The sequence below is a fragment of the Schistocerca piceifrons genome, chromosome 1, assembly GCF_021461385.2.
Source record: "Schistocerca piceifrons isolate TAMUIC-IGC-003096 chromosome 1, iqSchPice1.1, whole genome shotgun sequence".
NCBI classification, from domain to species: domain Eukaryota; kingdom Metazoa; phylum Arthropoda; class Insecta; order Orthoptera; family Acrididae; genus Schistocerca; species Schistocerca piceifrons.
Genome location: NC_060138.1, coordinates 187,880,888 through 187,894,807, shown reverse-complemented (window position 1 = coordinate 187,894,807; position 13,920 = coordinate 187,880,888). Strand labels below are relative to the sequence as shown.

The 13,920-nt window shown below is 38.8% G+C and overlaps 1 protein-coding gene across 2 annotated transcripts in view; it reads right to left on the bottom strand.

The window, feature by feature from the left end:
* LOC124711601 (protein ARV1) overlaps nucleotides 1–13,032 on the bottom strand; it is a 71,190-nt gene extending 58,158 nt beyond the window's left edge. Inside the window, exon 1 of one of the 2 annotated variants that reach the window (XM_047241771.1) lies at nucleotides 12,841–13,032. Coding sequence is in view for 1 of the 2 variants with exons in the window: in XM_047241762.1 (XP_047097718.1) it covers nucleotides 12,619–12,633 (15 nt within the window). In the remaining variant the exon portion in view is untranslated. Of the gene's footprint in view, nucleotides 1–12,618; nucleotides 12,790–12,840 lie in introns of those variants that run through there. The other variant, XM_047241762.1, reaches the window with a different exon arrangement.
* Nucleotides 13,033–13,920: the final 888 nt, after the last annotated feature.

The following is a 13,920-nucleotide window of genomic DNA, read 5'->3' as shown; positions in this document are numbered from 1 at the left end:
CCAATAAGTGCTTTTCTAGCTCATAATAGTGTCATGGCATATTAAGCATATTATATATTTTTTTACAAGTGCACAGATGCTATAGTATTCCTAAAGCAGAGCATAAATCTAATTTAACACAAGTAGTATTCTCAGCAAACTGCTTGATGTCTGACAAGGCGACTGCTATGCGAACAGCTGCAGCCTTCTTTTCCTCTTCCCACTTATCCCACTTACCATTGTACCAGAGCACTAAACAAGAGTGCAGCTGGAGCACACTTGCTTGCAGAATGCTGTTTGGCCAGGCATGTTCTAAATATTACGTGTGACATATAGATACTGCAGTATAATGTAATTATGGAAGGGCTAAAAAGGAAAACCTATTTAAAATCATATGTAAATTATTTCATAATGTATGACTCATCAAATTAAGAGTTTATAGAAAGAATTCCATACAATTCATTAGTTGCACCTCCACAAAAATGAGAAAAATATCACCAGAAAACTAATCACAGGTGTTGGTAAGAGACAGCTTCCTGATAAATAGGATTAATATATGCAGTGTGCGGAGTAACATGAATCAAATAAGCTACAAAATCTAAATAAATAGTGAATGTTAAGAAATTTGCAGTCTGCTGTGAACCAATGACAAAACCTAACCAAAAAGTATTTCATAAGAATGTTGGAAACCTTGGAAATAGGTACAGCGAATTTGTCATAATTTCCTTGACACACAAACCTGATAAACTAGTCATAAATGAAGACAGGCAACATGATGGCACTGTTACAGTTTATACCTCGCATTATGACGACCTGGTACAAAAGACAAACCAGGCAATAGTATAGTAATAACTCCTATAAAAGTTATATATTATAATGACATAATGTGTGTTAGCTGCTATAGTGCTGAATTTACACAAGTAAAATGAAAATGGAAAAACAAATGCATAGTATTATAGGTTCATGGACTTCCATGGCCAGATTCATTTTGGATAAAATAATTTTTGGGTATTGACTGTGTCACCGTAAACTACTAAAACAGCTAAATTGCCAACATTTCAACCGACTTGTTGTGGTCCTCTTCAGGTTGGCTCACTGTTCTATACTGGTGAATATCTTCCTTTCTATACTGTCATTTTTGGTTATCTGGCACCTAGCAATGACACATATCTGAGATGTCATTGGACAGTTTGAAGGAGTTATGGTGGTGTGGCTGTACAGTACACTATTGCCTGTGCTATCCTGGTGGCTGATTGGAAGGCAACTCTAGCAGGTGACGTAGAAGGTAGCATATCTGCTGTCTGTTGCCTGTGCCACTCTGGTGAGTGATTGATAGGTAAACTCTTGCTGGTGACGAAGGCAAATTTGTGAACAGACTCACTTAAAAGATGAGCTTGAAAATCTACGATCACCATTCAAGTAGAATGGTTATTCTAACAAGGAGGTACACACAGCACTTCACCTTAGGGAGACAATGAGAACTGATGAACAACAGCTGCCCAAAGGGAAGGTTTTCCTTTCATTCATCAGTACAATTACATATCGCATTGCGGAAGTGTTGAGCAAGTTCAGTGTGGAAACTACTTCAGACCCACCAGGAAGGTAGATATACGACGTCCTTTGGCTACACCGGGTGTATATAAAAGTCCTTGTACTAGTGGACGGGTTTATACTGATATCACATACAGAAGTGTTAACACCTGTCTCATTGAACACAACAGGAATTGCCACTGAGAACACACAGATAAATCTGCCATAGCGGAAGATCTTTATAAAGATGATACATGATATAAAATTCACCAAAATGAATGGTGTATCGAAAACACCACATTATCATGTGTGTACGTATAGAGAGACTATTGAGATCTATAAACACATAATAATTGTAACAGAAAGTTATATAACAGAAAGAATGCTGGATATGCCTCCACTTCACCTTTGGATTAAGATGGAGGCAGCAGCTGGGGCATACAGACTTAAAACTGGCAAAAACTGGGTCTCATTCGGATATCCAGAATCACACACTAACATAGTGAGTGAGGTAAATATAGGTATGGCTGGGGAAATGCCCAACGACTATATAACTCCCAACTGCTTCGACAAGCCTTACAACATAATAATTGGAAGTAGAGAGCAGTGGGAGTAAACAGTTCAACACTATACGGGGGACATTGTTTGGTTCACCGATGGGTCGAAAACAGATCAAGGTGTTGGGGCAGGGTTGTACAGGGTTCAGCCAAGACTGGAGAGCAGCATCTCTCTAGGGAAACTGGACTCTGTATTCCAAGCCGAAGTTACTGCAATCAGGAGAATATGAGTAGGTGCTACAATGACTGTAGCATCTACATCTATTCAGACAGCTCCTGCAACAAGATTTAAGATTGTTGCAGATTGCCACAGGGCTCTGGTGGAGCTAGGGGGAAGCAGTAGGGTGTACCTAGTGTGGGTCCCTGGCCACTCAGGGATCTGTGGCAATGAACAAGCCGATAGATTGGCTAGGATGGGGCTACAACTCCATTTACTGGACCTGAACCTGTCTTGACAATCACCAAGGCTACGATCAAATTAGAACTACGGAACTGGATTAGGAAACAGCACGCAGGATATTGGACCACGGTCCATAAACAAGAACATGGTAAGGTAATGATGCCCAAGCCATGTTTTAATGTACTCCTGGGATTGAACAGAAAAGAGAGAGATCAAACTCATGACTGGACTGATGACTGGCCACGGGGGAACTTCAAAAAACACCTACACACAATGGATATAATGGAAGAGGAACCTAAATGTAGGATCTGTGATGAGGGTGAAGAATCTGCATCACACCTAATCTTTGAATGCATAACAGTGGAGAGTAAAAGATACAGAATCTTCGGGACAACTAGACCTGAAGAAATTGTGTCTAACAAAAAACTGGTAGAGGGACACCTTGCACTATTTAAGGGCATTGGTTGGCTTTACTAGATATACAGGGAGTGATTACCGCACAATAAATCTAGTTTCAGTGCGGGCAGTGGCAGGTCAGACCTAAGCTGTTTTAGCTCTCCTGTTAAAATCAATCAATCAATCAATCAATCTGGTAGCAGTTAGCCATTTTACCTCTGAAGACGTCTCCTGCAATCGGAGAGGAAATGTTAGGAGAAAGTTTTATACATTGACCAAACAGCCTAATGGCCTGGAAGTTTTAAGTTATGTCAGTACAAGCTGCGAAAGCTTACACTGTATGATCAAACACCTCTACGGGGAGGACATGTCAATATCAGTTTGACAATTTGAGAGAATGCACAAGAAGAAAGCACAACAGCTAAGAATGTTCACCCTCCTGTTATGCTGCAGGGACTCTGCGACTGTTCTGAAATTTCTGAAGGTGAAGAGGATGTTCGTTTGGCACAGGCTCACTGTATTTACAGCCCTACGGAATGAGCAATGCTATGAGAGATCAGTTAACAGACACAAAAAGTAGTTCGCTAGTCTACAGAAGAACATGCCACTAGCTTCGATTGAGGATAATTCTCAAACTATTATCAACCTGTCTGATAAAGTTTTGACTGAAGCTGAAATTTCAACCAAAGGAAGCAATTTAGCTGTGATACCTTCAAAAGTGTCCATGGAAGATATTACAGCAAATACTGAGGCAGGGGATCTTTCAGATTCCACAGCAGTTGGCTGATATAATTAGGACGGTAACAGCTCGAATTTTATGTACAAGTAAGCCACCTAACAGTAATGTGTTGCAGGCACAAAAGAAGGCACCGAGAGGTATCAATGCAGATAAAAACATTATTGTTCTTACTGCAGACAAGGGTAATGCCATGATCCTGATGAGGAATGATGACTATCGCAAAAAGATAACATTTTGGATCCCGCTAACTATGAAAGACTTCAATTCAATCTAACTACAAATATTTTAAGAATCACTAATCAACTGATGAAAGCATTTTCACTCTACAAATATTTTAAGAATCACTAATCAACTGATGAAAGCATTTTCACTCTCCTCTGATAAGAAGTTACTCCGCAAAACGGAAGCATACCTGCCCACGCTCTATGGGCTACCCAAGATGCACAAACCACAGATTCCTATGAGGCTATTGTGAGCCCTGTAGGGTCTCCCACCCACAAATTAGCTGGACACCTTGCCCCACTGCTGCAGCCTTATGGTGGTGGAACTGATAGTCACATTAAAAATTCATATCATTTCATTGACAAATTAAAAGAAATTCATGTGAGCCATGGCGATATCCTTTTAAGTTTTGATGTGTTGTCATTTACCACGATTCCAGTGAACAAAGCTGTCTCATGTACAGCTGAAATCAAACAATGGAAAATGCATCATGGAATGTAACAATATTATGAGAAGGAAAGTTGTTACCTTACAGCGGAGATGCTGAGTTGCAGTTAGGCACAGCAAAAAGACTCTCACAATTACAGCTTTCGGCCATTAAGGCCTTCATCAACAACAGACGCATGCATGTGCACACTGCAGTCTCATGCAACTGAAATCACACTGCAAGCAGCAGTACCAGTACATGATGGGAGTGACAACTGGGTGGGGTAAGGAGGCTGGGGTGGGGAGGGATAGTATGGTGGGGGTGGCAGGCATTGAAGTGCGGCAGTTTAGATGGAGGCAGAGGAGAGGTGGGTAGGGGAAAGTAGTGGAAAAGGAGAGAAGTAAAAAAACTCAGTTGCCACTCCCATCATGCACTGGTGCTGCTGCTCGCAGTGTGGTTTCAGTTGCCTGAGACTGCAGTTTTTAATATCATGTATAGTGATATTTTTCCAACAGATGTTCTGGAATTATTCAGACACTGCCTCACCACAATCTATTTTCAATACAACAATGATTTTTATGAACAGATTGACGGCGTTGGGCAGCCCTCTCAGTTCAGCTGCTGCCAATTTGTTTATGGAGAACTTTGAACAAGAGGCAGTGCAGACTGCCAGAAAAAGACCAGCCAGGTGATACCACTATGTTGATGATACTTTTGTAGTATGCGCAAATGGTACAGAGGAATTGGATGCCTTCCTGGTACATCTCAACAGTATCAATCCAAAAATACAATTTACTACGGAGATGGAGAATAACAGCCAGCTGAATTTCTTGGATGTGTCTGCTATCATGTGAGGGGACAGGACATTGGTCCATAAAGTATACAGAAAAGCCATGCATATTGACCGGTACCTGCATAAAGATTCTAACCACCACACCAGACAGAAAAGAGGAGTGATTAAAACATTGGTAGATATGGCGCACAAAATTTCTGAACTGACTTACATTAAAGATGAGCTTGAACATCAACGGTCGACATTCAAGAAGAATGGTTAGTCCAACAAGGAGATATACACAGCCCTTCGCCCTAGGGAGAGAATCAGGACTGACGAGGAACAGCGGCCAATCAAGGGGAAAGCTAGCCTTCCATTCATCAGTATGATTACAGGTTGCATTAGGAAAGTGTTGAGCAAGTACAGTGTAGAAACTACTCCAGACGCACCAGGAATATAGAGGAATATTTAGGATCAGCAAAACATAGAAGACATCCTTTGGCTACACCGGGTGTATATAAATTCACTGTAGTTGTGGAATGGTGTATACTGGTACCACAAAAGTAAATGTTAACACCCATCATGCTGAACACAAGAGGCACTGTCGCCTAGGAGATACGCACAAATCTGCTGTAGAGGAACATCTTTACAAAGATGGTTATTACGAAAATAAAATTCACTGAGATGAAGGTCATTTCAAAAACACTGCATTATCATGCGCATGTGTACAGAGAGGCTATTGAAATCTATACACACACAATAATTTTAACAGACAAGAGGAAGGTGTTAGATCATACAGAATTTGGATGTCAACTTTGCAACACAAGAATGATGATCGATTTCTTTCAATTGAGAATATTGGCAATACCAGCGATGATCTCGTAGCCGGCGTCATATGATTGACTGCTGTGCCCACTACACTGCCTATATAATCATAGCACTCCCTCAAGTTCTGGTTGCGATTAGCCATTTTACTTCGGAAGATGTCTCCCGCACTCAGAGATGAAACATTAGAAGAAAGTTTTATAATCTACCTTGGCCTAAGAACCTGGAAGTTTTGTGTGATGCCAAATGCGTTACCCAGCATCACTTTAAGCCTTCCAACATGGAAGCAGAAAGTATTCTGTAACAAACTTTTTAAAAGTAAGTTCTTCATCACCCTTTCAAAGTACAATTATTTGATGAAGGATGAAATTTTGTTTTTGTTTTGATAACTGAGTTTTTTTGTTCTTGCCCTATCAATCTTTTTCAATTTCAGTGAAAACCATTACTCTTTTTGCTGTAAATAATTTTTTACTCTATACATAAATAACTATGATACTTACAGATGAACATCCAGAATTTCATTAGGGTTTTTAGCCACATCCATCTGTTTGTAGGTTGAATTTACTTTCTCATAGGTATGAATGACATCAGAGGTGGATGTACACTACTGGCCATAAAAAATTGCTACACTACGAAGATGACGTGCTACAGACACAAAATTTAACTGACAGGAAGAAGAAGCTGTGATATGAAAATGATTAGCTTTTCAGAGCATTCACAAGTTTGGCGCCAGTGGCGACACCTACAACGTGCTGACATGAGGAAAGTTACCAACCGATTTCTCATACACAAACAGCAGTTGACCAGCGTTGCCTGGTGAAACGTTGTTGTGATGCCTCGTGTAAAGAGGAGAAATGCGTACCATCATGTTTCCGACTTCGATAAAGGTCGGATTGTAGTCTACCGCGTTTGCAGTTTATCGTATCGCGACATTGCTGCTCACGTTGGTCAAGATACAATGACTGTTAGCAGAATATGGAACCGGTGGGTTCAGGAGGGTAACACGGAATGCCGTGCCGGATCCCAACGGCCTCCTATCACTAGCAGTCTAGATGACAGGCATCTTATCCGCATGGCTGTAACAGATCGTGCAGCCATGTCTTGATCCCTGAGTCAACAGATGGGGACATTTGCAAGACAACAACCATCAGCACGAACAGTTCGTCGACACTTGCAGCAGCATGGACTATCAGCTCAGAGACCATGGCTGCAGTTACCCTCGAGCTGCATCACAGACAGGAGTGCCTGCGATTGTGTACTCAACGACGAGCCTGGGTGCACGAATGGCAAAACGTCATTTTTTCAGATGAATCCAGGTTCTGTTTACAGCATCATGATGGTTGCATCCGTGTTTGGCGACATCGCGGTGAATGCACATTGGAAGCGTGTATTCGTCATCACCATACTGGCGAATCACCCGGCGTGATGGTATGGGGTGCCATTGGTTACAAGTCTCTGTCACATCTTGTTCGCAATGACGGCACTTTGAACAGTGAACGTTACATTTCAGATGTGTTACAACCCGTGGCTCTACCCTTCATTCGATCCCTGCGAAACCCTACATTTCAGCAGGATAATGCACGACCGCATGATGCAGGTCCTGTACAGGCCTTTCTGGATACAGAAAATGTTCGACTGCTGCCTTGGCCAGCACATTCTCCAGATCTCTCACCAACTGAAAATGTCTGGTCAATGGTGGATGTGCAACTGGCTCGTTACAATATGCCAGTCACTACTCTTGATGAACTGCGGTATCGTGTTGAAGCTGCTTGGGCAGCTGTACCTATACACGCCATCCAAGCTCTGATACAATGCCCAGGCGTATCAAGGCCAGAGGTGGTTGTTCTGGGTACCGATTTCTCAGGATCCTTGCACCTAAATTGTGTGAAAATGTAATCACATGTCAGTTCTAGTATAATATATTTGTTCAATGAAGACCCGTTTATCATCTGCATTTCTTCTCGGTGTAGCAATTTTAATGGCTGGTAGTGCAAATCTTTTGTTAATATAGAATTATTTGATTCGGGTTCTGGTTTCTTATCACAAAGGGATACAAATCAGAAATTTCCTCATATGAATCTGCTTTATCTTATCTACTATCACTATCTTTCTATAACAGATGGGTAATTAACAAAATTTTATTTCTCTTTTCTTGTAGCTTTATGGTTTTTTCCCATTTAATTTTGCCATTTTTTTGCAAAAAATTCCTTATAATACAGAATACTCCACTATTTTTTAAATTGTTGCACTTGCTGGTGAGGTTTTAACTCTTAATGGCAACACCAAGAATATTTTCTGTGAAATTAATATGTTCTGATTTATAGCTTATATAAAATAACCTCGTAAAGATTATTTCAATACGTTTTGCACAACTGCTACATCACATACAATCATAAAAGCTGCAGAACACAGAATGGGGAACTACTGGTGGGAGGAGGGGCATGAGCAATAAATTTTTAAGAGAGTACCTGATCATACCTGCTGTCAGAGAGATATTTAATGTGATATTTTCTACTCTTTGGCAACAACTGGCATGTTGTGACATTAAAGATAGGAAATCACTATTCACAACATACTGAACCTGTATTATCTATTTAACAGTTTCTACAGCTTCTATATTTGCATGTAACAGCTATGAAACGTGTGAAAATGTAATCACATGTCAGTTCTAGTATAATATATTTGTTCAATGAAGACCCGTTTATCATCTGCATTTCTTCTCGGTGTAGCAATTTTAATGGCTGGTAGTGCAAATCTTTTGTTAATATAGAATTATTTGATTCGGGTTCTGGTTTCTTATCACAAAGGGATACAAATCAGAAATTTCCTCATATGAATCTGCTTTATCTTATCTACTATCACTATCTTTCTATAACAGATGGGTAATTAACAAAATTTTATTTCTCTTTTCTTGTAGCTTTATGGTTTTTTCCCATTTAATTTTGCCATTTTTTGCAAAAAATTCCTTATAATACAGAATACTCCACTATTTTTTAAATTGTTGCACTTGCTGGTGAGGTTTTAACTCTTAATGGCAACACCAAGAATATTTTCTGTGAAATTAATATGTTCTGATTTATAGCTTATATAAAATAACCTCGTAAAGATTATTTCAATACGTTTTGCACAACTGCTACATCAATACAATCATAAAAGCTGCAGAACACAGAATGGGGAACTACTGGTGGGAGGAGGGGCATGAGCAATAAATTTTTAAGAGAGTACCTGATCATACATGCTGTCAGAGAGATATTTAATGTGATATTTTCTACTCTTTGGCAACAACTGGCATGTTGTGACATTAAAGATAGGAAATCACTATTCACAACATACTGAACCTGTATTATCTATTTAACAGTTTCTACAGCTTCTATATTTGCATGTAACAGCTATGAAACGTTACAAAATAATGATTATGCACTAAAACATATTCAACAGATATTTTTAAATTCCTTTCCCAGTTTGAAAATAAATGGATGATGGCATCATGAACCCTTCATTTATCAGAAGAGACTTCGGAGAACTATGCAGCCATAAACAGAGTGGCTCCATCAGACTCCTTACAAATGTGACTCCAGCCCTGTGCCACAGATTCAATTTTCACCATATAAGCAAAGTGGACAGCAATTAAAAATGCTCAGTTTTATCTGTAATTCGTAGTTGCAAACATAACTTTTCGAATGCTGATAAGTATAACACTTGTGAATAAAGACCTCCCATGAATTATAAAGGTATACTAGACATGGCTACAGCCAGTATCCTTTAACTTTAGTACTGCCCGGTGTTCTAAGCACACAGCATTGGTAACTCATTTATCAGTTCATGCACAAATATAATTCATTTTTGGAAGAAAGATTTCTTCATATATGCAAATCTGTTGCTTACAACTTCCATGATTCAACTATCCTGTGATATCTTACTATGAGTTTCTCCAGTTTTAATGTTTGGCAGATTACTGCACTTGTTTTCATTATTTTTATTTTCTTCACTATTAACTCTAAACTATATTAAGCAGCATGTGAATTTCCTTTAATGATTTAGTGGGTCTATCCTAAACTGCCTTTATTGTGTCAACAAACAGGAAAGACAGCAGAGGTGAGAGACTGCATCCTCGTCTTAAAGCCCGCTCAAAAAGAATTCATCCTCTTTAGTTTCTGCAGATGCTGAAAATTACACTGTCTTGAGGCAAAATAATATAATTTTTCAGAAATTATTTTCTTCAGCTAAACAGCAATTAATAATGTAAAAAAAAAACAACAACAAAAAACCCAAGACAGAACTGAGCAGTACTGAATGCAAGCTTCAAGGTGAAGAGTAAAATGCACATTACTGTTATTAGTAAATGCCATGAGTGAATGGAAACAAGAGAGGCAGCACATATTGACATCTGCATTGTTGTGCACTATTTACAATGCAAAACAAATACAAAGCTAAGTGGAGACAAGAAACCAAACAAAATGCAATAGCTTTTTAACAAGCTGCCAGAGACCATGGATCCCTCACACCAAAATACTAAGGTGGTACTCATTAACAAACTTCGAAAGTTTGATTCACATTGTATAGTTTTGTATGTGTGTGCTGTCATTCCTGAGGAGCTAAACTGCTTGTAATTAACTTCTTTGTATGCTGGGACTGCCTCTGGAACTAAAAGAGTAAGAATAACATGCATACAACACAATGTTACAGCTAAATCAAGTATTTCCAATCAAGCCCATTTATTAACATGGACACACTCCACAAAACCATCAACTCTTTCATATCCGTTGACAGACAAGGTGGTCTTGATTTCCCCATTCATTACAGCCTGTAGCTATACTAATACAATTTGTTCCTGCATATAATGTCATCTACCCAGCTTTCCCTAGGTTGTGGAGTCCATCGAAGTATTTATGACATCCACTGACTCTGCATTTGCCTGGTTGTATGTCCTGCCCCCTCCTTTTCATTTATGTTACAGTTATGATCACACCTTCCACTTCTCATATGTTATGTAGAAAGTGGCTAACAGCATGAAAATCAATATGAAGAATTATAGATGGTATTATACACATGCTCTTCCCAATATGATTGTCATGATAGATCAACAGAACAGTACAACTTTTGAGCTTTACAATAGCTACCTTTATGATCTACAACATAAAAAATTAAAATTTTTGTTAGTTGTGGTGTACTTTTTGTTTAGCAGTAATATTTCATCATGAGGACTGTGTTGGAATTTTCTTACCATGCTGTTACATCTAGCAAAGTTTATGCACTCTCAATAAAGTTTCCTGTCTTCCTTCATTTAAGGTATGGAGTTAGTTTGTACCCATTATGCATATTTCCACTCAGGAATGCAAGGAGGCACTGAAGCATGTAATCTTGCAAGCACTGAAGGTGATAGGCGTATATCACAGGCTTAAGAAATTCAGTGACAACAAGCACTGTACTCTCAGTCAACAAGAAGTAATGACAGCAGGCTCTCCTAAAGGCCTTTCTTCAGTTGCAGTGTCAGTAAATAACTTTGGATTCTGGGCGTGGCACTGAAGTTCCTATTTCATTGTTGACATGTAAATGTAGTGAAGAGAATTGTGGCACGGAAAGGCTCCATCACAAAGCAAGTTTCAAATGCCTGACAAAGTCAGATAAAGACATCTCAACAGTGGCGGGAAACTCGGTATGTGAGATGTCGCAAATATTCTGAAAGATTTCTTCAGAGAGCTTCCAGAATCACTCCTGCCATACATTTATTATGATATTTTTACAGGTTGCATGCTGTTAAAAGAAATTAAAGTAGAGACAGTTCTTATGACATGCTTGCTTCTAACAAAAGCACACTTCTCGTCACTATAATATATAATGTGGATCTTTCATGAAATTGCATCACAATCCGAAGTGAATAAAATGGACACAAAAAAGTCTAGCTATAGTTTAGTCCCCCCTCTATTAAGCCAGTGGGTGAAAATGTGATTACCAATCCATTACAGGTCAGTTTTTTCAGACACTGTTTGAGAATACATCTGAAATTGCTTTATTGCCAGATGGCTTCTGTGTCCCACAGTGCCATACCAATGTTGGAATTGAATGATGAAGGAAGCACTAAAAGAAAAGGAAAAACTGTCAAAGCAGTTGATTTACAAGAGTGATAAATGGTTTCAAGATAGTTATGGACGACTTTCACCAAATGTGTGTGAGAACGCTATTCAACACAAGATTTCTCCACAGGAGTAATGAAATATAAGAAACCAAAATTAATACCGGTATCAATAAGAACTTTCTCAAACAAGGCCAGGCCAGCAACAAAGTCAAGAATCCCAATGAATAAGGTAATGAAAATTATTTTCACAGGTTACTCAAGATGACGGAAGTGGGAACGTCCGGATCATATATACAACATCAAACAGTCAAATGAAGTGATTGGCTGCAAAAGCATACTAGTATGGAAAATCAATGGAGTACAGCTCTCTGGAGCTGGAGCCGCCAAAGCCGACTAGAATCAATTGATATTTATGATCCTTCAGAATCTAGCCATCTCTCAGCACTTCTTCAGGAAACTTCGTTTTTCCCGATTCCACTGTAAACCAAACAGACTGTGATATAAATAAGGCAAGAATGTAATGCCACAGCCTGATTCTGTCGAGTTTGGACGTACGTAGATACGAAAATAGGTATGCACTACAATCACATAAATGAACAAAACTCAAAATTGCCGTACTGAGAAAATAGTTACGATACGATGCAATAGTATAAGGCAAACGACTATTCTACACGCGCAATAAATTTAGACAATACCATATATGTTGGCATTTCGTCCAGTCACAGAAAATACATTCTTTTACCGCAGTGATTTAATTTCGTTCAAATTAAACCAGTATTTATCCACAAGTAGTTTTAACTGTTCCCATAATACATTATTAGTACGTATCTTCTGTTCACACGTCGCGATCTTACTTGACTCTAAACACGTCTAGAAATAATCAGGTAGGCTACTCATTTGAAATAAATTTCTCTTACGTTCTTCAAATATCGACAGCGACAAAATACGGAACTGTTGTTATATATTTTTAAGGAAAGCTTAGGTTCCAAAATCTTTGCTCGCCACCGTCTGTATGTACTTCACACTGGACTTCATTAGTCACTTCTTATAAAATTTGCCCCTCGCGCCGAATGTAAACAGGCGTCTAAAGCTAGCGAAATGAGGGATGCTCAACTACCGGACCTACCGATAGATGGCTCTAGCGCGTGCCGGCAAGACGTTATATAATTGACTAATTGAGTGTCCGCCATATCTGAATTTGGCAAACAAACGAAGTGTCAAAACACGGATGAAAATGTTTTTCGTTCTGCGCCCTCATAAGTATTTTATATTGGATGTTCTAGATATCTACACATCAACATAATGAAGTATTTCTAATCTAGCGAGAAAAAACAGTGACAGTTCTGCTATGAAATTCCTAAATTCGAGTGTGTTTTGAAAGTATGACAAGCTGACCTATAAATTGTTTACTATTTTATGAGTGCTTTACTTATTTGCCCGTTTTAAAACACTGTTTAAGATTCAATGGAGGTCAACAAATTACCTTACTTGCCGAAACTTTTAACTACTGGTATAATTCGGAAAATCAAGTGTGGACAACAGTGAAGACATCTCTTGAAAAAAAGTTGACATCGTTTGCTGAGGGGTATCTTTACTGACAACGGAAATTACAAGTGAACTGTTAAAGTATTACTCACGTATAAACAGAAAAAATTGTTATTTTTCTTTATCTGAAGTGATGCATTGCCGATCTGCATATATGCTGACACTGTAATTGCAACATGCACTTACGAATTTGGCTCTCCCTTTGATCAGTAATTTAAATGCCATGATTTTATTAACGCCTGTACATGACACGGTGTATTTAAACTGAGTGATATGGTAGAAGCACCAGTATTTAACAGTGCTTCAGTCTTTGATACGAGACAAGAAATACATTTAAATGAGATAAAAACAAAGCCCAACATTAAGGCTCCTCTTAAATGCATGACTTGTATTGGACTGATCCATGATGATGTAGGAAGTGAAAGAAGTTGTTGAAAATAACCTTGATCACA